At 40.2% G+C, this 27,508-nt stretch overlaps 2 protein-coding genes across 6 annotated transcripts; both read left to right on the forward strand.

Annotated features, from left to right (window-relative positions):
• Window positions 1-1,634: 1,634 nt before the first annotated feature.
• On the forward strand, window positions 1,635-13,844 carry gtf2h2 (general transcription factor IIH, polypeptide 2). Of its 5 annotated transcripts, none has more exons than XM_028577429.1 (15): window positions 1,635-1,763; window positions 2,530-2,614; window positions 2,700-2,777; window positions 3,041-3,077; window positions 3,986-4,072; window positions 4,825-4,875; window positions 5,615-5,669; window positions 5,796-5,901; window positions 5,989-6,079; window positions 8,235-8,430; window positions 9,735-9,798; window positions 9,919-10,022; window positions 10,212-10,314; window positions 10,393-10,432; window positions 13,683-13,844. In XM_028577429.1, exons 2-15 carry the CDS (start codon window positions 2,559-2,561, stop codon window positions 13,791-13,793), a joined length of 1,179 nt encoding a protein of 392 aa, XP_028433230.1. In that variant the 5' UTR covers window positions 1,635-1,763; window positions 2,530-2,558; the 3' UTR covers window positions 13,794-13,844. The 5 variants fall into 5 exon arrangements, with proteins under 5 accessions (XP_028433230.1, XP_028433233.1, XP_028433229.1 ...); XM_028577432.1 differs by having other exon boundaries at window positions 2,554-2,614; XM_028577428.1 differs by having other exon boundaries at window positions 1,635-1,736.
• Window positions 13,845-25,285: 11,441 nt separating this feature from the next.
• ankrd34bb (ankyrin repeat domain 34Bb) lies at window positions 25,286-27,088 on the forward strand. Its single transcript, XM_028577757.1, has 2 exons — window positions 25,286-25,488; window positions 25,600-27,088. Exons 1-2 carry the CDS (start codon window positions 25,286-25,288, stop codon window positions 27,086-27,088), a joined length of 1,692 nt encoding a protein of 563 aa, XP_028433558.1.
• The last annotated feature ends 420 nt before the right edge of the window (window positions 27,089-27,508 follow it).

The following is a 27,508-nucleotide window of genomic DNA, read 5'->3' on the forward strand; positions in this document are numbered from 1 at the left end:
GCCTCCTCATGTCCACAACACACCCTGCCGGAGCTCAACTCCATCTCCTTCAGCATCAAACATTTTACCGGGGATTCAGCCCCGAATGTTTTGAGTGTAGCCCCGAATGTATTTTGAAAAGTTGACTGACAAATATGAAACCGGACGTCGCTTAGTGTCCACTCTCGCTGTAAAAAGCTGCGCAGCTTCAGGTTTATGGATGCGCTCTGCTGTGGACATGCTGTGGCAGATGTGTTGCGTTTGTGCTCCGTGTATTTCTGCCAGAAGTTTCGGGTTTCCACCTCCGATGTTTAGCAGCGTACAGCCACTTCCCTAAACGTCTCAAACAGGGCTCTGTGTTTCAAACGGGGCTCTGTGTCTGTCAGGAGGTCTGAGATCTACCGTATCAGCAGAGCAATCACGTAATGCACAGCACACTACGGTGCAGGTAGCCTATACATTATTTTCTAAAATATAGTGACTTTATTCTCGTAATAGCCTATATTATAACTATTTTTTTTTCACAAAATATCACGACTCCATCAAATCTCAGAGAGCACAGATGGGATGAGTTATATTTTGAATGTGCACAAAGTTTTGGACATGAGCAGAAATCTTGCTCAATCATCTGAAATATTACAATCAAGAGGTTTATTAATACATTAAATGAATAATGTATCACTGAGGTGAATAATTGTCATATGCACATTTACGGAGGTTACTTCCCCAACAAAAGATGCAAAAAAGGGAAGAATAAATGATGCCTAAGCTACATGTGTGCTGACTCAGATATAATTAGAAAAGTCAATCTAAAGGAGAATAAATACAGAATACAAAATACAGAATATGAAAGCAATACAGAATTCCTGACAGCCTTACTGCAATATTTTCCATTATGTTGTTATATTTGGATTGTAGCCTATGTTTCTTTATATAAAGATAAAGGTAGAAATAGGTGCATAAAAATTCACCAAAATGCAGAAAATGAAGTGTTTAATGCTAAAAAAAATTCTGCGGGAGCACCCCCAGACCCCCACATCATAAGTCACCAAACAAATCTGGAAGCAAAACCTTGGACTTTGGGTTGCCAGGCCAGTTATGATCAAACCAAATGTTGGTGCCATCTAACAAACTGGGCAAGCCAATCACTGTTAAAAAGGCTATAATAGTGGTTTCTGATTCTCTTAAATCAACATAATTTTCTTATTTAAAAAGATGTTTACATATTTGCCAACCAATATTTTCAAACATGTTCAATTTCATACATTTTCCAAGGGTGAAATTCATTAGGCCTGTTAGCCTATAAAAGGTTAAAAAATAATAATAAAGTAAGTGAATTGTGAAGTATTTCTCTTTGTTTGAATAACTTATCAACCCTACCTTACACATTAATACTGGAAAAAGAGCCCATTTGGTGTAAAAACACATTAAGTCATTTTACGGCACGATTTTGAATGACGACCATTCTCCGTAAATAAGGGCTCCCCCTCCCTACAAAAGCCAATTTAACCACTGGTTATGCCAAATATGATCCCGACCAAGTGAACGCCGCCAGTCGGAAAAACAACGTAACCACGGGGGCGGTCCCTGTTATTCCGAGGTGGCATGAACGCGCCACTATCCCCTGACCAATCGGTTATTCTTACCCCAACCAATCGAGCTGCTTCGTAGGGCGGGACTTGCGTGGAAGTTACGTGGGATCCTTATTGTAGCTACAACTGATTTTTAACTAACGTTAACGCTTGCATAGTGAGAAACTAAGTTGTATCACGCACAATATTAAGGTATTAACTAGATGATACATATCATAACTTCGTTCACGTTAGCAGCAGGAATTAACGTTAGCTAGCTAGCTAGTTAAACAACCTCTAATGATGCTCTTAAACTGAACTGTTAGCTAGCTTGCTGTAAATAAAAGCTAACTATAACCAAAGAATTTCTAATAAGAAAGTAGACCGGCTTTGCTATAACGTTAGCTTTTATTTTAACGTTAGTTCAAGTTTAGGTAGCTTTTTTTTAATAACTTCGAGTAACGTTAACGTAAATCACTTGTGGCCAAGAAATGACTATGTTACTGCAAGGATAGCGTTAGCTATTTTATCCGATAATGTTTTCTGTTTTGGCACTGGGTCATGCCAAACTCCATTCAGTATACTTGGAACTCCAAACTGTGTCTATTAGTCCATACTCTTGTCAAAACAGTCTTTAAGGAATTATTAGCGTGTTCTGATATAATGTATACAATATTTGGCACACATGACAACATATGTACATGATGTTATTGGTTAACTGTAAGGTCATCAAATAATTCGGCTAACGTTAAGTCTGTTAGCTAACGTTATTGTTTATGGTAACGCTAGAATCTCCTAAAATGTTTGCCATGAAGTTGTTTTGGTTCCGTTAGCTAGGTATTTATACGACCCTTTAGTCGTTACTGCCTATACTATTGAACGCGGTCTTTTAGGAATCATTCGTGTCTTTTGATAAATGGGTTTCGGCATAAAAATAATTCACAAACCAGTTTTAAATGTAATGTTTTATTAAAATAAGAGTTAGGTGTATCCTGGCTTGCAGACATAATGGATGAAGAACCAGAGAGAGCCAAGCGCTGGGAAGGGGGCTATGAGAGGACATGGTAAGACCGTAAACTATATAGAGATTTTCAACTCGAGATAATGTCATTTGATGCAGCATGGTAAAAAGTAGGTATTCTACAACAGGGAGGTGCTGAAGGAGGACGAATCTGGCTCACTAAAAGCCACAGTGGAAGAGATCCTGTTCCAGTCCAAAAGAAAAAGGTGTGTATGTGTGGGTGCAGGTTGCTGACAAAAATATGTGAGAATGATTAGTTATTATTCTTAAGACTTTTCTATTTTCCTAGACACTTCTTTGTTATATTGTAATTGAGCCCTTTTTTTCTGTGTTGGAGGTACAACATAACATAATCTCTATTGCACTTTTTAAATGCATTTTTCTTTTTGCTCTTTTCCCTCTATAATCAATGTATGTACTACTTACTACAATTTTCCTTTATGCTTTTTTTTATATATATGTTTCGTAGGGTGATAGAGAGCCATGGACAAGTAAGGCTTGGAATGGTGAGTAAGTTCTCCTTCATGCAGAACCTTTTTATTCAATCAATTAATTTGTCACATAAATCTATTTGTCATTCAAAAAGGGAAACTGCATATAAAAAAAACATTGCTATATATACAACAAAACAGCGTTTTGCCTGAATCCGCCAGCGGCAGCAAAGAGCCTACAGTCTATAATTAGAGAATGCAATTTCTGAAGCAATTGCAGTGTGAATACTGTATGCAGTGTAGACTGGATTGCTAGCTTGAATGTGTAAGAAGTAGTAGGAATGGGTTTAATTAGTGGATGCCATTGAAAAGTTGAATTATATCAATACTGTAAAAAGATGTGAAATATAATAAGGGCTGTCAAAATGAACACGATAGTAAAGAGTAAACGAAAATTAATTTTTGGGGCGCTCCGTAGTTTGGGAAATCATGAAGCGATGCAGCTGTAACATTGTGGGTGGCTAGCAGAAACAAACCACCTTGAGCAGAAATGGATAAAGAACACAGTGAGATGGCCTGCCTTGCACGCAAGTACTTACGTGCCATGTGAGAGGTTATTTTCACTGTCTGGGCATGTTGTTCAGAAGAAGCTAGCTGCCGTCATTCTAAACTTCTTTTAGGATACAATTACTCTAGAGTTATATCCTGTTGTTCCTCCTCCCTGTATGGGGACACAGGAGTTTTCTATCCAGAAATTATTGATTGGTGCTATAGCAAGTTCAAGGGATTTTTTTTCTTTTTGTGAGAAAGAAAAAGAAAAAAGAAATCTCGCTCATTATCCTGATGAAGGTCTAAGGAGTGAAACGAATTCAAGTTTATTGCAAGTAAAAAGCCTAGTGTGTGGAAAATTGCTATTAGTAAAATAAAATGTCATGTTTGCAAATGTATCCATATCAAATACTTCAAGATATCATGTGCTCTAGATGCGGCACCTCCATGTGGTGATTGACTGTTCAAGAAGTATGGAAGACCAGGACTTGAAACCAAACCGCCTCACCTCTACTCTGAAGGTAAATTCTGTAGCAGACCAACATGGCATCATGACTTTGCGTAAACATACACGCCACTTTCCTAAAGCCAAATGGTGCGTTATCTGTACGCAGTTTCAGCTATCCACGTGTATGTCTACGCTGTATAGGCTACAGCAGATGTAAACATACCCACCACGTGGCGTTGCCACGTTGCATGTTGAGAACGTGACGTACTATCGTGAGAACAACTTCACGCGTAAAAAAAAAAAAAAAAAAAAAAAAAAAAAGGTTGGGTTTAGGAAAAGAACACAGGGAAAGGCTTTAGTAACACAAAAAAGCGACAAAAACACAGAAAAAAAGACAAAAACACGCTTAGGAAAATGATAAACGGTTGGGTTTAGGAAAGAAACATTGGGGAAGGCTTAAAAAAAAAAAAACGCTGAAAATCGCCACACGCGGGACGCAATCCTGGCTCTTCTGGGTGAAAGTCCTGTGTTTTACCCATCCACCATCCCAACCAACCTCCTTACGCGGACCTACGTACCTTTTATACTACTCGCTACGGCGAAAATTCACTCGTAATGTAGGTCAGTGGCGGGCGAATTGCGTTGATAAACGTGCTAAAAAGCGATTATGCGTCTTGATAACACGCCAAAATGGCATACGAATTGGCGTGTCATACATACACCACTTCATGAGATCAGTCTGAGCAGACTCATCACACTGTTTACCAGCAACCATTTGGTATGATTAATTGTAAAGCACCATCTCCTTTATTCTTTCCTCTTCAGCTGTTGGAAACTTTTGTTGATGAGTATTTTGACCAAAACCCCATCAGTCAGGTATGTTTATACAATCATGACTTCTGTGCATGTTTGACTCTTGCATTTAAATCCCTTCAGCTCTTGTTTAAACACAGCAGGTTCAGGTGAGTTTACTGGAGAACATTTTTTTTTCTTGTATAAAGATACAAGTATTGAGTGTAGGCCTGTACCATCATGTTGTAAGTACAGAGGAAGTGAAAGGTTCCCAGACCTGTCAGTGCATTGCTACTACTTTTGGCCATGGTGCCAATTAATTTGTAAATTAAAGAAGGTAGATAACAGCAGATGGAGATTCTAAACTGATTGATTTTCCAAGACTGTAACTATATTATATCAGCAATGCACTAAATCAGAACCAGTAATGTAATTTCTGTATAACCAATTGCATATCTCAAGGTATCAGGTGTCATTTATTTATTTTAAATTAGATTTTGTAGATAAACCAATAATCACTTGTGTCTCATAAAATGTAGTAAATAATGTAAAGTAATGCATATAATATGGATGTATAAAGAAGGTCTCAAAACCGTAATTTACAACAAGACAGAGATTGTAGCTGCTGGTCGTCCACTAGTTAGCTTTCCAACAAGCAGACATACATTATCTAAACATAAAATTAGGTTTGTCTAAGGTGATTTGGTCCAATAACAAAGACATAGAACTCAACTGGTACTGTTGATTTTGTTGCAATGGGGAAGTTAAAATATAGATTTTCACCAGATTGCCAGTGGCCTAACAACATGTTATGTGTTTTCAGCTAGGCATTATCACCACGAAGAATAAAAGGGCTGAGAAGCTTACTGATCTGTCAGGTGAGAATGCAAGGCTCCACCCTTTATTGAAATGCTTATGGCATTAACCGTTCCTGCTTCAGATGCTCACTTCGGGGCTAACCCCCTTCACCCAGCGGTTGATGCGTTTTCTTGTTTCACCACCAGGAAATCCAAAGAAGCACACTGCTGCTCTGAAGAAAGCAGTGGACACTGTGTGTTTAGGAGAGCCATCCATATACAATTCTCTCAACCTGGCCATACAGACCCTCAAGTAGGTTTTGCAGGTGTTTATGTTCTAGATTGGTTCCTTTTTAATATTACTGAATGTCCCTCACCTGGTATCTGTCTTTGTATGAAGGCACATGCCTGGACATACAAGCCGGGAGATCCTGATAATCCTCAGCAGCCTTACTACATGTGACCCAGCCAACATCTGTGAGCTGATTAAGGTGAAGTCACACCTTGAACCCTTGACTATGGGTGCACAGTCATTGTCTTAGTTGATATGCAGTTCAGCTGCTAAGCTTACTGAGTATCTGGCATTTAAATTACTAGTGCAGTGTCCGTTCAAAACATACCTGTTTGGAATGGGCCGATTGCTTGGCCACCTGTATTGCTGCTTGCAGCTTTCTTCAAAACCATTGTACTCCAAAATAACTTATAGAAGAACCCCAAAGCACTTAATATGCAACTGTAGGCCTATACTACTGACTTACCGTGTACTTGTTCTTCAGAGGAAAACATACAGTATCTCACAAAAGTGAGTACACCCCTCACATTTTAGTAAATATTTCATTATATCTTTTAATTATATCTTATTATATATTATATCTTTGGAATTAAAATAGCCCCACATCATCACATGCCCTTCACCATACCTAGAGATTGGCATGGGTTACTTTCCATAAAATCATCTCTCAATGCAAATCAAACTAGCTATTAGGCTAACGGACTGTGATGATGTGGGGCTATTTTAATTCCAAAGGCCAAGGGAACTTTATCAGGATGCATAGTATCCTGGATCCATGAAATAACCTTTAAAAATAAAAATCTGCCTGCCTCTATGGGAATTTAACATAGGGGTGTACTGACTTTTGTTGCCAGCGGTTTAGACATTAATGGCTGTGTGTTGAGTTATTTTGAGGGGACTGCACATTTACACTGTTATACAAGCTGTAAACGTAATACTTTACATTGTAGCAAAGTGTCATTTCTTCAGTGTTGTCCCATTAAAAGATACAATGAAATATTTACTAAAATGTGAGGGGTGTACTCACTTTTGTGGGATACTGTACATTTACCTGACCGAGATTCAGATTCTTAAATTATGAAGCCTTAAACTATCCAGCATTAATGCTATATGAGATGAAAATTTCCACCTTGAAGTACATTGTGCTGAGTGATAATCCATCTCTTTTTACTTACTAAACATTTGAAAAGCAGATCTTGCACTGTTCGGTCACCGACAGTTTTATATATAGCATAAGTAAAGTGCCTTGTCAATATGTGTTATTTTGTAATTTGTGTTTTATGCAGGTTTAATCAGTTATGGTTAGGCTGCGGTTCAACGTGTCTGCTTTTTTCGAGTAGCAGTCTCACATCGTGGTAGTTTTAGGTGATGTGGCCCTGGTGGTAGAAGCAGGGAACCCGGCTGAGCAGCGTGCAGAATGGTCGGAGAAATGTGCGCAACAAAACAATGTGCTAGAGAGCCCCAACCTGTAACAAATGTTGCAGTGTGGCTCGGCTGCGGCTCATCTAGAGATTCAGCGTGTTCTCTATTTAGATTCAGTTTTATTTATAGTATAAAATCATAACAAGAGTTATCTCAAGACACTTTACAGATAGAGTAGGTCTAGATCAGTGGTTCCCAACCTGGGGTCCGGGCACCCCCAGGGGGGGCGGCAAAGATCACAGGGGGGGCGCGAGTCTTTATCTGGTTTGAGGTTGAGGTAAAAAAAAATGTTTTGCACATGTTAAACAAATTATAATACACTAGAATATCTAATGTATACAAAAGTCTGTATGAAAACTATATATTTTGTTGTATCCTCAATTTTCCTGCCCCACGGCATCACTATTTTATGAATGAAACATGCCGGAGAAACAGTGCTGATAACTGATAACTCTGTATCAAAAAAGAAAGAGGCTCTATCTCGAGAGTTACCTCAACTTCGGTTTTGGGTGGGGGGGTGCTCAGCTTTTCTTAGACATGAGTAGGGGGGGCGCCAAGGAAAAAAGGTTGGGAACCACTGGTCTAGATCACACTCTATAATTTACAAAGACCCAACAATTTCAGTAATTCATCATTTGCATGTAGAGTAGACAGCAATGAGTTTTTGGCAAGACACCAGTAGCAGGTGAATTGCAATCAATGAGCCTTGTTCGGATTCAGCAACTCCCCGCCCCTGCTGCTTTACTGCTCTTGTGCTGCTGCTTTGCTGCAGATACTTACTGAGATATCCCGATTTATAGATAGATGGAATAAATGCTTTAATGTTAATGTAACCATGTCTTTCCCCACATTTATTGTCTTTCTCTCATGCTCCAAAAGAAATAAAAAAAAAAAAAATACTGTTATGAATAACCATGTTCCTTTTCTGTCAGACCCTAAAGTCTCTGAAAGTGCGGGTGTCTGTAATCGGCCTGTCAGCAGAGGTCAGGGTGTGTACAGTATTGACCAGGGAGACGGGCGGGTCGTACCACGTTATCCTGGATGAGAGCCACTTCAAAGAGCTGCTGATGCTGCATGTCATACCTCCTCCAGCCAGTTCCTCATCTGAATGCTCTTTAATACGCATGGGTCAGTATTCAGATGTGGTTCTATCTCTCTCCATCTTTGGTAAAGAATCAGCTCCATCACAGACCTAGGACTGCATCTTACAAAGTGGGTAAACATGTCAAAGAGAAATTTGTATTCTGTTTGATCTCCAAGTTAGGATATCAATGTTAGCGAAAAGTGATACATTTGGCAATTATTTTAATTGCAGGGATCCAAATGTAAAATCTCACGGGTAACATGGTGAAAGTCCTGGTTTTTGTTCTTAAACAATAAGGCTGGCAATATAATATATTTTTCTTATAGTCAACAAATGCCATGTGTTCCGTCATTACCACGAAAACACACACACACACACACACACTATAGTTTATTTTTGCTCCATCCCAAATGCACGTCCTACTGCCCTAAATACTGAAGCACAAAATGTGCTAAGAACTAAGAACCTCCCCATTTTATCCGATACCGGTGCCTACTCTGTATTTTTTAAATGGTTCCGGTGCTTAAAAACAATACCCTTTTATTTCGGGACATATTATAGGACATAGCACACGTTGTCACACACGCTGTTGAATGGCAACGGTGTTTGCTAGCCTACTTGATATGCAAGATTTACGGTTTGCATTAAATTACTAGACTTACCCGAAGAGTAACGGCTGCTGTCGTCGTCGTCGTCATCATCATCATCATCTGTGATGTCCACCATCACACTGGCAGGGCTGAGACTCTCTTCAATTTGTCCGGCAAGTCCGACACTGGCTGCTGCTGTTGAAATGCTCGGCCTTGCGTCACGTAGGTTATCAAACACGGTGCATTGTTTGGCTTTTAAATAAACTCCATGTGTTGCCAGATGCTTCTTCAAATTCAACGTGTTACCTCCCTTGCATGACATTGGTTTAAGGTATCTGTTGCATGTCGCAGATTCTGCATCCTTAGATGTGAAATGCAGCCAAACCTTGGAGTGTTTTGCTATTGGCATCTTCATTGATCCTCTCACTATAAGTTCTGATCAACAAATGTGTGAGTAGTGGCACTGACGTCACGCAAGTTGACGCCGGAACACCTGGGGACGGTTAAAAAAAAGTCAGGCACCGAAATGAGTCCCCAAAATTTTCGTTCTTATTCGGTCTTGTTACTACCGTTAACGTTGGAACTGGTGCCCTATTGGCACCGCGTTTCGGTACCCAACCCTACTTATTAGACATTAAAGGCACCAATAAAAGGTTTTTTCTTCCATAAAATACATTAATTCTTGTTCCTCATCAAACCATTAAGAAAATGAATGAGCACCTGTTGAATATTTTTCTCACACACACTTGTTTTCTCAGGTTTTCCTCAGCACATCATCGCCGCTCTGACTGACCAGGATGCCAAGCCTTCATTCAGCATGTCGTGAGTCGAAAACTGTGATTTTAAACCTTGTAGCCAGAAGTGAGCAGCCACTGTGTATTAAAGTAAAGGTAAAGTGAATTTTCTTTGCAATGAGCTGCTTCTGGTGTGTGTGTCTTCCAGTCATCTGGACAGCAGCAGTGCACCAGGTCTGTCTCTGGGAGGATACTTCTGCCCGCAGTGCCACGCCAAGTACACAGAGCTTCCCGTAGAGTGTAAAGTCTGTGGTATGTATGACGGAAGGATACAGTCTATTTGTGTGTGTACAGCATGTCATTGTAAGATTAGAGGAAACTTTGATTAATTTTCTTGAGGTGTCAAAAAAGTACAGTAGTTCTTTTTTGCTGTTTTTAAAATACTGTGTTTAAACCAATAGAAGTAGCTTTGACTGGTGTGTGTGGTGTTTTTTCTCAAAGGTTTGACTCTGGTGTCGGCTCCCCATCTCGCCAGATCTTTCCACCACCTCTTCCCCCTCCAAGCCTTTATAGAGAGTCCTGTGGAGGAGTTTCAAGAAGACAGGTAGCTCTGATAAACTCACGCAATCACACGCAGATATTGTGCTGCTGTGTATCTAAACTTCTTGTGATTTGGTTTCAGGTTCTGTCAAGCTTGTCAAGGGGAACTGAAAGATAAAAGTGTAAGTACAGTAGCTGAGTGTATGTCTGGATCTGTAGAGGCCTTTTATGGCGTTTTTCCATTACATGGTACCTGCTTGACTCGCCTCGACTCTACTCGCCTTTTTTCGTTTTCCATTACAAAAAAAAGTCCTTGGTAGATGCTAACAGGTACTTTTTTTAGTACCACCTCCGTCCAGGTTCCAAGTGAGCTAAGCCAAAAGGTGACGTGAAAACCTGCAGACTACCGATTGGTCAGAGAAAATCATCACTAATCACTGCATAATCACTGCTAGCGACAGACGGGAGTGTCCTGAACAAAACCGCCATTTTTAAATAGTTTAGCCAGCAGTTTGTTTTTTTTGCTGCCTCCAGCTTCTTTTGAAACAAAATTAGTCTTCTGGCTGGGGCAACAGCCACATGCGAGAGTCAAAAACAACACACCTTTGACGTTCTGTGTGTGTGTCGCGTTAGGTCACGGCAGTTTCCTGCGGTGTCGCTATGATGACCAGCCAGGCTCGCCTCAGGCATGATGTGGTACTAAATCTCCAATGGAAAATGGAGGACGGGGCACTGCAGCTGGGTCGAGCCGAGTAGAGTCGAGCAGGTACCATGTAATGGAAAAACGCCATTAGATGGTAGAACATACTTTTTCCCTTTTTAAAGGTTCACTCCCCATATTTTTAAAAGTCCCGTTTACGCGTCACAGAAAGTGCTATTCAGCTTGTAAAAAAACTGTTGTAAAATACCTTCTGTAACTCTGAAGGATCTTTTCCAAGTCTGAGAAAATAATGCTGATGATGGTGTATCAGTTATTTCCAACCAGAGATACATGTAATCCAGGGTGTACGTCTTCAGTTACCAAGGGGTACAGGGGGGTTGCTCAGATAATTTAAATTGATCTAGGATTATAAATTAGTATTATAATATTTTTTTTGGCATTTTATGCCTTAATTCTAATAACCAACAGTACCGCTAGTACCAGCCAATGACGGTAGAGGGATGACAGGAAACAAGGGAAGAGAGCGATGGGTAATGACGATGTGAACCGTGGACGTTGCCGTTCCATAGTCTTTGTTTTAATGCCTTGGCCACCCTGATCTTTATCATATTTACTGCCACAATTACCAGTAATCTTCCAGTAAACAAAATGCCTGCATTACAAACTAGATGTGTGGTACTACTACCACTATGGCAGTCTAATAAACTATCAGATATTTACTAGGAAGGGGAGGTTTAATAGAGACACCATTGTGTTGCATTATAGGAACTGAAAAATCCAGTGTCTTAGAGCTGTCTTGGCCTCTGCTGCTTCAATTTTGACTATTCTTTTTTAAGTCTGTCTATGAGTCCCCCAACTATGTGGAACTGCAATAATAAATGGCTGGATTGATTAACATATATTAGGGCTGTTTTATTAGGGCCCGAGCGCCGACAGCAGCAAAGGCCCTATTGAAACCTATCTTTCTTTCTTTCATTCTTTCTTTCTTTCTATTCTTTCTTTTTCCCGTCAAATGAATTGCCTTTTTGAGGGGCTTAACATATTCGAAAACTCACCAAATTTGGCGGTCGCATCAAGTCTGGTGAAAATTTACGTATTTTATGGGTTTTGGGAATAGGCGCACGAAAATGGCTCACTAGCGCCCCCTAGAAAGTTAAAAAAAATTGAGCCCCTGAAGTGCTTTTAATGTAGACTCACGAAACTTGGTACACATATGAAGCATGTCAAGATGTACAAAAAACGTAATTAGAGCCATACCCTAAACCCAACAGGAAGTCCGCAATTTTGATTTCAAAGTTCGAAATGAGTGCGATTTTGGCCATTTCCACATGTCGTACTTTAACGAACTCCTCCTAGAGATTTCATCCGATCAACTTCAAACTCGGTCTGTGCCATCTTAAGACGTTAAAGATGAAAAGTTGTTAAAAGAAAAACTTTTCGTCATAGGGCGTGGCGGGGTGGCCATTTTGTGCGTTTTGCCGCCGAAACAGGAAGTGGGTTTAACTCAAGTGTACATTGTCCGATTACCTCGAAACTTTTCAGGATTCATAAGAGTCCAACCCTGAGGACAAATAAAGGCCGATATTTACTTAAAGTCATAGCGGGTGTGGGCGTGGCGTGGCGGCCATTTTGAGTGTTTAGCGATGAACAAAGAAGTTGTTGTAACTTGAGTGTACGTTGTCGTATCTGCCCAAAATTTCTCACGATTGACAAGGGTCCAGGCCTGAGGACACCTACAGGGCAAAATTGACTTTTGGTCATAGCGCTAAAAATAACGCAAAAAATAATTAAAGCTGCAACAGGAAATGCGCCTTATATGACAAACATCATCCGATTTACATGAAACTTAAAATGTGTGGTCTACATGTGATACTGAGCCGACCCTATAATATGACCACGCCCACTTACTCAGGCTACGCCCCCTTTCATAACATTTGAACCGTTTAAGGTAGAGTCTCGTGTGAGGTGTCATTGAACTCAGCAGAGACTGTTTTTAATTGGTCATGGTTTGACCCGCCCCCTATGCTTAAGCCCCGCCTCCTTTCATACAATTTGAACCGTTTAATATCTTAAACCTTTGTGACCCTTGTGTGAGGTATCAATGAACTCAGCAGATACTTCCTTCTTCATTGGTGATGGTTTGGCCCGCCCCCTATGTTCAAGCTACGCCCCCTTTCATACATGCTGACCCATCTAAGGTATAGTCTTGTGGAGGCATCATTGAACTCAGCAGAGACTTCCTTTTTAATTGGTGATGGTTGGACCCGCCCCCTATGCTTTAGCCACACCCCTTTTCACAGCTAATGAACCGTATGACGTAGAGTCTTCTGTGAGGTATTGTTGAACTAGGCAGGGAGTTCCCTTTTCATTGTTGACGATTTGTGGCGTCTGAGTGCCGCGCAAATGCACGGTCGCAAGGAGCGGCGTCCGCCGGTAACCCCGACGTGCGCCAAGGCGCGAGGGCCCGTCCATCGCTGTTTGCAGCTTTAATTACTTTTAGTTATTTAATTAATCATGCTTTTTTTTTTTTTTTTTTTTAATCACAGAACGTGTGTTCATTAATCACGCGTTGAAACAGTTAGTGGTGATTAAAAAGAAGAAAGAAATTTGCGTTAGCTTGTTATGAACGCGTTAATTTTGACAGTCCTAATATATACATTTTAATATTAAATGTAATAATGTGTACTTGCATTCATTTATTCATTGCAACTTTAGTCCCATTATCCATCTTGATTTATCTGCTCTCTCTCCCTCTCTGTGTCTGTCTCTAGATATTCACCTGTCCATCATGTCGCAGTGTGTTCTGTGTGGAGTGTGATCTCTTCATCCATGACTTGCTACACTGCTGCCCTTGCTGTATTCACAGTCAGAGCTCCCCCTGAAGCTGAGAAGCTAACCGAGACAGAGTCTGAAATAAACTCAGTGGTCATGTGCTCTTATTGACTCATCACATCCGTCCTATCAGTGTTGTGTACCTCTGATAGAATAGATATGATGCACACAGGCTATGGACCATCCAGATTGTCACATTTCAAAGTTGTTGAAGATAGCCACAAAATATTGGACTGTTTCAGTTGATATATATCGTTTACAGGTGAAAGCAGCTTCTTGCTAAAGACCGTGCTGAGTTGGGCTAAAGTTTCTGTCTGCTCTGAGAACTGCATCTGAGCCACTACACACTGCTTTATATGAGCCAGAAATGGTTTGTGCATTGTTTATACACATTTTTGTACTACAGTTCTGGTTACTTTATACAAAGTCTATGGTTCTGTTTGTGACATGACAGTTACAATTAAAAAAAAAAATTTTAACTTGTAAAAATGTTTTAACCAGTGAGACATTTGTATCCAATAACCCAGATTTTCTACTTTCAAATCCGTACTCTTGGATTTCCTATGCTAAATTTAGGTTAAGAGGCAGCTGCCCCTAGGGCTGGTCACAGTAAAATAAATCAGTACTTGTATGTTGTCACATTAAGCCTAACATTGGTAATGTTGGATATACAGTTTCTTCAACAGAATTTCTGAGCACTGCTTTGTGGGTTTCTGGACAATATTTGTCATTGTTTTAATTTTATTTATAGTGTCAAATCATAACATAATTTATCTCAGGCAGAGGTGTCAAAAGTATTCACATTCATTACTCAAGTAGAAGTATAGATACTAGGGTTTGAAAAGACTTGTAGAAGTTGAAGTATCAACTCAAGCGTTTTACTTAAGTAAAAGTGTAAAAGTACTGGTTTCAAAACTACTTCAAGTATAAAAGTAAAAGTAATGTAAGGCAGAGATCTTCAACAGGGGGTCCTCAGTGTCATTGCAGGGGGGGCTCCAAATTATTGTAAATTTTTGAGTCTTTAAAAGAAAAAAAAACAATGCCAACATATTATTAGCAAATATAAATTCCCACTGATAATAGGCTTACTGGCCTAAAGGTAAGGTAGTCACTAAGATATCAGCCCACAGATAGTTAATCCTAGATTTTCTGTGCCACATAACATTAAAATGATATATAAAATCATGCCAACAATTAATATTTTAATAGCTTATGAAAAAAAGGTAGGCTATGTAAGAAGGCTTTAGGTTGCCCTAACAGTTATTGTAGGCCCAGTTTAATATGCAACTTAATTTCATGCAATATGTAGTAGGGGGTCCCTGCTACATCTCACTTTAAGGGGTCCTTCGCTTAAAAAACATTGAAGACCCCTGATGTAAGGGGGAAAAAAAATGCCATTAAGGACAACAGCTTAACCCCAAAACGTGGGGACAAAACCATATGACTATAATAATGTTATAAAAATGTATCACATTTACACTATAAGAACACAAACTTCAATAATATACATATCTGCCTCATAACTTGGCACTCAATTCTATGAACTGAATCTGTATTATTGTAACATTAACACACGTGCGCCCAAACAAGACCGGAGCTTGTGCCCTTAAACAAGGCCGCAGCCATAACTGGTCTTACGCTGTACATGCACATTCACTTTCAACATTGTAGTACACACATAATTGTTTTCCACACACACTCAAATAACCCACAAATGCCCCGGAGCCGTAAAGAACAAATCAAATAAACAATCTGCGGGCGTCGGCCGCCATTTTCTCATTTGACATACTTTTAACTTACGGAGCACACATCACTGAGGGTTCATATAAGCTTATAAACATCTGTAGTCACATAAAAGGTGTGTAACTAACCTGGAAATATTAAAAATATTACAGAGAAATCAGTGACGCAGGACAACAGTTGCTCATTCTCCATTCACTCCTCGGATCTAGTGTTGACGAACTGACCTAAGAGCCGGTTAATTAACCCTCGTGTCACTGCGCCGGGAGAATCGAGTGCCATACGTCAATGATCCGACTCACTCCTGTTTTTTTCTTTTACTTCATTCGTGCCGTTGGCATTATATATATATATATATATATGTCAATGGTTGGCCGTTGTGTAGCTGGTATTCTTCTGCTACTGTGTGTGTTGTAATCTAGCTCATTAGCGCCTCCACTGGACTGGTGGTGCTAGAATCAATCAGGAAATGAGCTACTAATGCATAGACCCGAAGGAGACCGAATGTAACCGTGCAACCGGCCGGCCGTTCGAGTCTAATGTAACCGTGCAACCGGCCGGCCGCTCGACTCTAATGTAACCGTGCAACCGGCCGGCCCGCTCGACTCTAATGTAACCGTGCAACCGGCCGGCCCGCTCGACTCTAATGTAACCGTGCAACCGGCCGGCCGCTCGACTCTAATGTAACCGTGCAACCTGCCGGCCCGCTCGACTCTAATGTAATCAAGCGGTGTCTTGGTTCTCGGCAAGTTTGAGTTATTAACCAAGCCTTGCTTCTGGTGCATCTTAGAGGATTGTGTTCACGGCAATTCACACATTATCGATGGGGAAGTACAGTACATCACATACAAATACACGAATGTTATTTTGGTAGTTATGTTAAGTTAAATGTTAGAGAAGTGAATGTTGCTACGTGGTAGCTAGGCTAGGCTGTCACAAGGAGACCGCGCACCAGGCTACTGAACGAGACCGTAAGGACCGTAACCGAGGGTAGCCTACTGCACGAGTCTATATTCAAACGGGTGTCTAGGTTCTCGGCAAGTTTGAGTTATCAACCGATAGCAGAAGCCTTTATTTCTCGTGCATCTTAGATGATTGTGTACATACAAATTAATAGATTACATTATTGATGGATATCACATACAAATGCACGTCATGTTATCTTAGTAGTTATGTTAAGTTAAATGTTTGTTACGTGATAGGTAGGCTGTCACCAGGAGACTGTGCACCAGACTACTGAACAAGACCGTAACCGTTATCAACTGATAGCAGAAGCCTTTATGTCTCGTGCATTTTAGAATTGTGTTCATGGAAATTCATATGCTATACTACCAAGGCCTATTTCACATACAAATACACGTAATGTTATCTTGATAGATATGTAAAGTTAAACGCGATCACCCCCCGCCGCCGCCGCCGCCGAGGGCACGCAAACCGGTGACCGAATCTATTAACTGGGTAGGCCAACCAACAACCGTCCGGTTGAACCCACTCTCGTAAAAGAGTCGGTTGTCCCATCACTGCTCGGATTATGAGCTTTTTCTTCTTTCTTCTTCTTCAGTTGATTGTTAAACGGCGGATGCGGACTAACTTAGCGCACTACCGCCACCCTCCAGATAAATTGTGCATGATCATCACTATGGCTTACATCTTTGAGAATACTGTAGCCTGCAAGCTACAAAAAAAAATAAACTATATTCTGTCAATGAGTCCGGTGTTCTTTAACAATTCAAACCTATACTTTATAACTCTATGATCGGAGCCCTTAGACAAAAGGTCTCTAAGGATAAAACTTTCCCCACTGTCCTCTACTTTCCTTTTCATAAAAACCCTTTTGAGCTTATCATGCTCTGCGTATTGCTGTATGTCCCAGTGCAACGCTGCTCGCGCTTACTGCCTTTCTCATTAGTAATCAATTATATAAATCAGAATAAAATAAAATACTATTGCAATAGAAGGAAAGTAAACAAAACAAAAAGTAATAATCTCCACAAAACTTATTTTGTGGGTGTCACATTTGCATAAAGCAAGCATATTATCTACTTCAATGTTGACAAGAGTATCAAATACTTAACAAATACACCTTTAAGGTACATTTTGAACAGATAAAATTAGTCTGATTAAAAGCGATGAACTTCCCTCATGTTATTTAACTGTGCAAATTTGTTTGAGAATAACCAGCACTAAATCAACAGTAATGGGCAGCACGTGATATTACCTTCGCTAATGAAGCGAAGGGCTGTGGAAGAGCGGCCAGCATGCACCGCTTTCCCCTTATTCGCTTCACTCGGGGAGGAAAGGGCCCATCTGAACCAACCTGAGCATTAGAAAGTGCAGGGAAGAAAAACTCTTGAGGCCATACAAAATGAACGCCCTTTATTGATGAAATAAGGGGGTTATTCGTGGTGCTGCTGGCTTCTCCCGAAGGTAGTGGGACCAGCCAGCCAGAAGTGGGAATGGGTGAGCAGGTCTGGGATCACAACTGGCGGTCCTATCCCCTTCGTGCTCCGTGGGCTAGCAGCGCTGCCGAACCCACTGGCGGCACCCTTTACTGGCGGAAAAGGGCGGATAAAACAGAATTCCTTCTCATAGGCTCCAAATCCACACTCCGCAAAATCAATAACCCCATTCTCACCATCAACGGCACCATTGTCTCCCCACCTACCCAGGCCCGCAACCTTGATGATCTCGTGATCTTTGATTCCACCCTTTCCCTTAGCCCCACATCCGCCATGTCATTAAAACCTCCTTCTTTCACCTCTGCAACATCGGCAAAATCAGACCCTCTCTCACACCCCCCGATGCTGAAACACTCATTCACGCCTTCATCTCCTCCCGACTAGACTACTGCAACTCACTTCTCCTTGGCATCAGCTCTACCTACATCAACCGACTCCAACTGCTACAGAACGCAGCCACCCGACCCATCACCTGCACCAAATCCTGGCACCACTAAAAAAAACTCCACTGGCTTCCCATCTCCCACCAGATCACCTACAAAATCCTGGTCCTCACCTACAAAGCCCGACACCATCTGGCCCCCTGATACCTCACTGACCTCCTCTCCCCCTACCTCAGGGTCCCTCAGATCCACCTCAGCTGGTCTCCTCTCTATCCACAAGTCCAACCTCCGCAGTTTTGGGGACAGAGCCTTCTCCATGGCAGCTCCCAGACTCTGGAACACCCTCCCTCAAGAGATCCGCACCTCTGAGTCCCTCACCATCTTCCAGTCCCGCCTCAAGACCCATCTCTTCACCTCTGCCTATCAGTAACCCCACGCCCCCCTCCCTTTTTTATCTGTGCCTGAAAGTTATTTTGTTTTGTTTTCTACCTTGCCCTGTAAAGCGACTTTGAGTCCTTGAAAAGCGCTACATAAATTAAAGTTATTATTATTTCTAGACAAATACATAAAGACCTACAAATACATCTTCAAAACCTTTACTCTATACCGGCACAGTAAATGGAAAATTAGAAACGGGAATTGATGAATCAGTAAGAGGAAAAGAATAGTACACCAGAACAGTAAATTTGAGCACTTTATACTGCCTCTTATAAACAGATAGAATAAATCGGTTTTACACTTTCACATATCAGGATGAATTTGCCTTTTAAAATTGATAGTCTACTACCGGGAAGGAAATAATCCTTATCAATCAATCGTACATCCAAGTCACTTATTTACTGAGCCTCTCGCCATCATTGACTTCTGAATATGATACGTTCTCTATGAAGTGAGTGACGCTCTCTGTTGTGCAATCTTCACCAAAATAAATCTGTCTGCAGCCTTGAACTTTTCAGTGACGTCATCAACACTATTGTCATTCCACACATCAACAGTTTGAATACCTGAAGGTGAAAAGCAATGAGTCTTACCTGCGCAAATACTTTACCAAAGACCAATGTCTGCGCTCTTGCTGCTCACAAAAGGGGATGCTGTAATTCGCTTTGTGCTTCCTGTTTCTAAGCTGCCATAGGCTGGCCTTTCACTCTCATCTGACATATTAGTCTTCACTACCTCCTTTCATCAGTCACTCCCCTGCACGGATGTCTGTTCTCCCTACTGGTTTCTCCTCTGCCTGTACAGTGACAATGTTCTATCAACTGGAAGGGACCAGCAGTTTGGACAGCGTTCACGACAAAGAATGAGACACATTCAGGTAAGTTTCTGCAAAAACCAACAATAACTTCTAGTGTAGAATTTCTACACTTCAGTTGATCGGTTTGAAATAATTAGTAACAGTTTGTTGCTGCATTATATGTGCCATACATTTCCCTAAGGTAAGAGTTTCTATTTAACAATCAAAGTAGAAATATTAATATTTAAAGAAAGCAGCACACTCAAGTGGGGATGATATATATATATATATATATATATATATATATATATATATATATATATATATATATATATATATATATAAAAATATTATTTGTTACAGTATATCTCTGCATCCTATACTACATTTATAGTATGCTATGAAACAGGAGTTATCTGTGGATGTTACATTTTTTGTTTTGTGAATTGTATGAGACGACATTGTAGCCTATATCAATGACAGAGATACTTATGATGTATTCATCTGCTTTATCTAATAGCTGTAATGATCATTTAAAATATGTTTATGCACTGGAAGAAAGGCAGCAGAAGATTTTGATTTGGTTTATTTGTTCTTGCAGGGTCATTTCTGCACTGTTAAGAGAAACATTTTAATTCCTTTTAACTCATATTTTGAACTATGCTTTTGTGATGAGATGACAGCATATTCCAGTGATACATGTGAACCTGACTAAATCCATTAGTAGCTTGTATGCACACATTCATGGACATATGTACTCTTTACACAGAACGTCAAAATAATGACACTATCTCAGTCTCTACTAGGGGAACATAAAATGAAAAACCATGATAAAATGACATTTTCTCTGCTGCCTCTATCATTAGCTATTCTGTCTGTGTTGATGCTTGTTGAAGGCCATGCCTGACCCCTCAAAGAAGCACAGATGGGGGTTTGAATGTCACCTGAAAGAGCTGCGAACATATCAAAACCTCCTGCTCCTTACATTTATAGTCCTCCCAAACAAACAATGACAGCGTTGTACAGATTATAAAAAATACTGCAGTTATTTAGCACTGCACAGCCATAAAGTTAGGGGACTCACAAGAGACAGATTAAAGGAAGAATGGTCAAAATCTGTTGAGCAGAGGCTGAGATATTTTGTAGTTGCTTGTATAGGTCAAGCTCCAAAATTGGTTGATTCTGGTTGATTCCTACATTTCCCATAATGCAATCAATAGTTTAGCTTTACATTTACAATAAACTGCACCTGCCTGGTAATTAATTAGTACTTTCCAATCTCCAGTGGTGGCAATTTAGTACATTTGCTTAAGTACTATACAGTTCTGAGGGATTTTTTACACTGTACAATTATGGTACTTGAAACCTCTACTCCACTACATTTCATAGGGAACTATTGTACTTTTTACTCCACCACTATAGTTATTGGTTACCTTGCAGAATAAGATTTAACACACACAAATGTTTATCAACTTTCAAAATATGATGCAATGTTATAGATTAAACCACCAACAGTATATACAGCAGTTTAAACAAGCTCAACCCCAACCAGCTGCAACAGTAAATTGTTACTTACATGCTACTAAATTAATACAAGTAATCCAATAATGTAATATCTTCATATATGATAGAATAAAACAACCCATTTTGCATGATTAGTACTTACTTAAAAGCTGCACTAATCAGTATTTTTTATTTCACACTGAACCAGATGACAGTGTAATGTGAAAGGGCTCACTTGTATGACAGACCCATTGAGCACTCAATTCACAGTTTTTATGGTCCACACAGTCAGCTTTCAGTCAACAGTTGCTTTAAATATTATATTTGAACCTTACTTGAAAGTAAATTAGCAGAACTTGTTGAAAATGTTTGATTGACGTGCAAGTCATTGCCGGTCTCGTAGCCTAATGCCTACAAATTAAGCTACAACACAATATTTGGAGAAACATAACATGATATGTTGGACCCTAACTAATATTTCTTTCCTTTAGGACTTGAATGGCAGCACCTAAATGTTTCTGTATGTAACTGGGGTTTTGTAAATAAGTGAAGTTGGAACCATTCATGGTCACTGGGTGGTGAATGAAGTTTTGAAGGTCTTTTTCCTCCTTAGAAAAAGTGTGAGTGCACGAGCAACAGCAGATACAAGATTCTGAATAATTTGATATTATGCTCCTGACCTAAGGATGAGTCAGATAGTTATAGGCCAACTTCAATAAAATAAAACACATTCTCTTTCTTAGGGAGGGAGCTCTGTGTGGGCTATTGGTCAATGTCACTGAAGATGATGTAAAAGTTGTCAAAGTTAGTGAGAGAAGTTAAAAATCTTTATTATGACACACTATACAGGATAGGTCAAATGATGAACTAAAGTACAAATAGACGTAAGTGTGTACATTGAAATGTACATTACAATGCTTTCACTTGTCCTCTGCTGTATTTACGTACATGCTTTATATCAGACTGAAACACACACACCTACGCAGTTAAAATATGTCATCGGTGACAGTTTCACAAACTTGGATGAGAGAAACACAAGGCCACACACACAATAAGCTGCAGAAGTGAATACAGGCAGTCCAGGAGAGAATTATAAACACAATCTGCCTCAATTCCAAACAGTGTTTCCACACAGATCTATGCTTAAACCATGCAAATTAACATTTTACACCTACATTTAGGATTCATCAATATTTTAATTCATACACATATATATATATATATATATATATATATATATATATATATATATATATATATATATACACACACACATATACACACACATATATACATATATATATGAATTAAATAATTTTAATTCATATATATATATATATATATATGAATATATATATATATATATGAATATATATATGAATTAAAATATTGATGAATCCTAAATGTAGGTGTAAAATGTTAATTTGCATGGTTTAAGCATAGATCTGTGTGGAAACACTGTTTGGAATTGAGGCAGATTGTGTTTATAATTCTCTCCTGGACTGCCTGTATTCACTTATATATATGTACAGTATATATATATATATATATATATATATATATAAAAAATTTGTTTATAGTCTCCAACAAAATATAAAACTTACTCAGATCATGTAGCATCCAGTCAATATTGAGAAGGCCAGAACTGATGGTTAAATGACTTTTATTGCCGACCGTGTCATCAACCAACGTAAGAGCTGGGTAAAACAAATAAACCACACATTACCATCACATTTCAACCGTTACACAGCTCCTTACATTAGTTTCAATACGTTAGCATTTCACGAGAAACATTTCAAGTAGCTCAAATATATTTCTTGTTACCTCTACAAACCTTGTTCCCCAATTGACCGAAGCTAAACCTTGTAGTTTTAACTGTTTTTCCGTGGCCTTTTACTGTTTTTGACCATGAACCTTTTCTGACTTCTCTTTCGTCTTCTTCGCCGATTTGGTCGAGCTGATTTCCGTTACCATGCTTCCGGTTTCTGTGATTTCCAAAATAAAAGCTTGATACCGTAATAATAAAACATTGTAGCGTAGCTATAGTCAAAATAGTGCTTAACTACCCTGTTGGCCTTTACACTCCCACCAAATGATTTACTGTTACACACATAAAAACACACACCAAAAAAAAAAAACTTAACTTAACCAAAATATAGAAATAACCTTGTGAACATGTTACATGTGTAACTTCCACATTTCTAAACACTTAAGCATCGTAAATTTACTTTTCACAATCTTCTAGTAGCAGAACTAACTTATGAACTGGGCGTTCTACTACAGACATTTTGTCTAGTTCAGTGTCTAATTCGTCCAAGTTTCCACTGGGATCGTGGTTGCATTTCATCCTATGTCGCCTATTTGCATGTTTTTTTTAAGCTTATGCCATCTTTGTCTGACCATTATGTTCTGCAGGTACTCCCTTTTCCACCTGCTCCAAAACTGTTCGAGCAAGTACTGTACTTGACGCCATCGTTTTTGTGCATACAAGACCTCCTTAGCGAACTGTCCTGGGGGAGGCAGAGGGGTTGAGGTTTTCATTGTGACAAGATGATTTGGAGTTAGCAGATCCAAACTGTTTGGATCGTTGAGACTGTCTGTTGTAAGGGGGCGGCTGTTTACTATAGCAGCTGCTTCATACAAAAAGGTTCTGAGTGAAGAGTCGGTGAGTTGACCTGGTGTGAGAGACAATGTTGCATTAAGAATGTTTCTCACAGTCCGTATCTGTCGTTCCCATACTCCACCTGCGTGACTAGCATGAGGTGTGTTTAGGACAAAATCACATTGTTCTTCTGCAAGGAAGGTTGTCAGTTGTCAGTGTCAATTTCACCTTGTGCTGCATTCAGTTCGTTTTTGGCACCTACAAAGTCAAGTACACTGATCACATTTTATTTGTCTGACAGAAAGTGTCCGTTGATAGGTCCTGTAGCATTTTGACATGAATTGCCCGTGAATAAAAGCATGTGAAAAGGAGGCCATACCTTTTATATTCTTTCCTTGCTTGTTTGGTCAGGAACGGTCCAAAAACGTCCATACCACAGTATGTGAAAGGCAGAGAGTGTTCAATTCTTTCTGTGGGTAAGTCTCTAATTTTTTGTTTTTTGTTTCCGACAAAACACACACTGGCAAATGTAGCAACCGTTTGACTCAACTTTGGAATACAATAGCCATTGGATCGTATCTCGTTCATTGTGAAGCCCTTTCCCTGATGATTGACCCTTTCGTGACAGTGAGCAATTATCAGTTTTATGACGTGATGTTCTCTGGGAATGATTGTTGGATGTTTAAATGAGCTGGGCAGAGATGGAGCCTTCCTCCCACCTTGAGTTGTTCTTGTCCAAAAAGACATCAAAGTTGTACATTTTGTACAAGTGTTCTTTTTTTTTTTATAGGTCTCTGTTTTGGTGCAGTTGTTTATAGCATGGGAGTTTACGTTTACCATCACTGGGGCTATCTTTCCGTGCGACAAAAGTTCTATCTGCGACACCCCGCTGGTGGGTGGAAATGCCAGGGCTGTTTTTTGTTCCCAGTCCGTCACTGGTTTTGGCACTGGTGTCTTTCCTTACTGTAGTCAAACTGTTGTTTTGTTATCCTCAAATGACGAGCAAAGGTGTGGTCATGCATGTTCAACATGACCTCCCAATCTGTTCCAGTCTTAAGTATCACTCACTGTGTGGCACGCAGCACAACTGATCAGATCAAAGCAAAAATGCAATTAATAAAAATAAATGCCCAAATGCACAGTTAAAGCTGCTATCACTGTAGTTATTGTTTTGTTGGCGATTTAGGCGGCTTAAAGGATTATACAAAGGGAGGTTACTAACTTACACAGCTTAATTAACAGATCTAAATATCTGAGCATTTTTTGTTTAAGAAGTAAAAGGCTCCTGTCATGATTTTACAATTTTGTAATTGTTTACTAAAACGTATGTTACACATAACCCCAGAAGAGCAACAAAACACGTTTGTGCTTTCATAGAGCATTGCCCTTTCTTTACACATTTAAAACAAGTATGTGAGGATCCCAGAGTAACTATGTGCAATGGAGACTGGGCAGGGCTTTGGAAGAGTTTGTAATTAATGAAATGAAAAATGAAAATGATGAGAATTTAGTGTTCCTCTTCCTCTATTGCAGGGACTGGGCTGTGTGTACCTTTGGCCAAACGTGACAATCCTTTATCAAAGACACTGAAGGTGAATTAGAGGCAGCCAAGATCCTTACAATGGATGAGTCAAGAGAGGTTCGAACTGATGGCAATTCTCTGCTGAAGGCTGTCTATTTAAGTCGTCTGCGTCTGACTCGGCTGCTCTTGGAAGGAGGGGCCTACATAAACGAGAGTAATGAATATGGCGAGACACCACTTATGGTGGCCTGCAAGACACACCATTCAGATCCACAGAGTGTGCCCAAACACAAGATGGTTTGGTATGTTCTATCAGGATATATGTCTACTATTGATTCTTTAAAACGTGATTTGTTGAGGATTACTAGCTTTAACTTTCCTTGTGTAATAAATGTGATCTTTACTCCCAATAGGTATCTTCTGGAAAATGGTGCTGATCCAAACATCCAAGATAAGACAGGCAAAACAGCTTTGATGCATGCATGCCTTGAACAAACTGGAGCTGAAATTCTGTCACTACTGCTGAGCAGTGGAGCTGATCCAACTCTGGAGGATCATGCAGGCTTATCAGCATTGGTTTATGCAGTCAATTCAGGCAACAGGGACATCCTCAGGCTCCTCCTGGATGCCTGTAAAGCCAAAGGTAAGGATGTAATCATCATCACCACCAACAAACTGCCATCTGGCCATCAGATGACAAAGCAATACCTCAATGTTCCTCCACCTCCAGACCTTGAGGAGCATCTGCATTACACCCCAACATCTTGTTGCTGGTCTCCATATGAGGTCCAGCTACAACCTCCTTCACAGGGCTTCACAGCAACGGCTTCTTCCCAACCCGGTAGCCCCCGTCTTGGCCTCAGGGATCCCCAGTGTTTGGGCTCAGGGCCTGGCCTAGTCCCATCTCGACCAGGTTCTCCAATCCAACATCCTAGTCCTTTATGTGTTCCTGGTGTAGATAAACAACTTAATCTTCAGAGGCTTTACTCAGAGCAGTGGTCCAAAAGTCCTTGCCTGCTGCTCCAGCAGAGCCAGGCCTCCTCTCTGACAGAGGAGCCGGTAGAAATTACACCTGAGGAGAAGCTGTCCATCATAGTCAATGGCCTCACCTTCCACAGAAGACCTGCAGCTGTGTCACGGCACAACAGCATTGATATCAAAGATGCAACAGGGCTTCTGAAAGCACGAGAGAACATGTCAGTAAATGAAAATAGGGGAGGAGGTGGAAGACGAGGCTTTGGTAGAAAGATGTCATATGACAGTTCACAACATTCTGCTTCACACCCAAACTTGCATCAAGACAGTCTCCCCTTTCCCCATGAATCCAGTCCTGTAGATAAAGATTCCTCTGACTGTCTCAGACAATTTAATGTTTCCAGTCTGCAAAATGTGGTCCATCGGCAGAACATTGGTATTGACCACTACAGTTCTGACTCTCAGTTACCACAGTTTGGCAGCCGAGACAATAGCTCCAAGAATAGTGGTGGAGCTAAAGTGGGAGCAGAAAACCACAAGCTGATCAACAGCAAATCCTCTGCTCTGTCAGGATCCAGGGAGTCCTTGGATAGCACTGTCCAGAGACGAAGCATTGCCGGGCTGGAGCGAAGAGGCTCAGGGGCCCTTCTTTTGGATCACATCGCCCACACTCGCCCTGGATACCTCCCTCCTCTGAATCCCCATGCTCCTATACCACATATTGGGGTCAGTTCTAGCTCTTCCTACCCTTTTAGTGGAAGTAGCAAGACATTGAACGGCGTTATTACAGGGTCAAAGCCTGTTCTACCTTGTGCACCTGTTTTCCCAAGGGATCTAAAAGCCAAGAAAATGTTGTGGAGACGACACTCAATGCAGAGTGAGCAGATAAAACAGCTGGTAAACTTTGAGGAAACTTTTGGCCACTAGAATAAAAAAGTATCAGGAGAAAATAAATGTGCACTTACCAGTATCATACATTGCTGTACTATACCTATGATATCATCGCTAATGCCAGTTCATATGCCCTTTCAAGGCTACATACAGTTTAGGCATTCGCAGCCTGCATTGTTTTAAGACCTTTCATTACAAAATTTCGTATTGTTGTATCAGCCCCAGCGACAGTTTGAGCACCATGTAATGACACATAAAAAAGGAAAATTACAATAACAGTAATAAAAAAGAAAATTATACAAAGGTAACTCCATACTTAAGATTGTTCTCACAACTGGACCATCTCCATGACAACTGAGCACCTCAATCGGTTAAGGAAGGCCATGAAATGCGGTTGAAAGATTTGAAAAGGGCAAGTAACTAAGTACAGTTGAAACCAGATATTTACATACACTT

Source organism: Perca flavescens, chromosome 5, assembly GCF_004354835.1.
Source record: "Perca flavescens isolate YP-PL-M2 chromosome 5, PFLA_1.0, whole genome shotgun sequence".
Lineage (NCBI taxonomy): Eukaryota > Metazoa > Chordata > Actinopteri > Perciformes > Percidae > Perca > Perca flavescens.

Excerpts from the sequence above, each read along its gene's own strand:
- gtf2h2 (XM_028577429.1), top strand. The coding sequence starts at position 2,559 with ATGGATGAAGAACCAGAGAGAGCCAAGCGCTGGGAAGGGGGCTATGAG. Across the intron at positions 8,431-9,734 it reads ATGCTCTTTAATACGCATGG|GTTTTCCTCAGCACATCATC; the intron begins GTCAGTATTCAG and ends TTGTTTTCTCAG. Across the intron at positions 10,433-13,682 it reads GGGAACTGAAAGATAAAAGT|ATATTCACCTGTCCATCATG; the intron begins GTAAGTACAGTA and ends GTCTGTCTCTAG.
- ankrd34bb (XM_028577757.1), top strand. The coding sequence starts at position 25,286 with ATGGATGAGTCAAGAGAGGTTCGAACTGATGGCAATTCTCTGCTGAAG. Across the intron at positions 25,489-25,599 it reads CCCAAACACAAGATGGTTTG|GTATCTTCTGGAAAATGGTG; the intron begins GTATGTTCTATC and ends TACTCCCAATAG.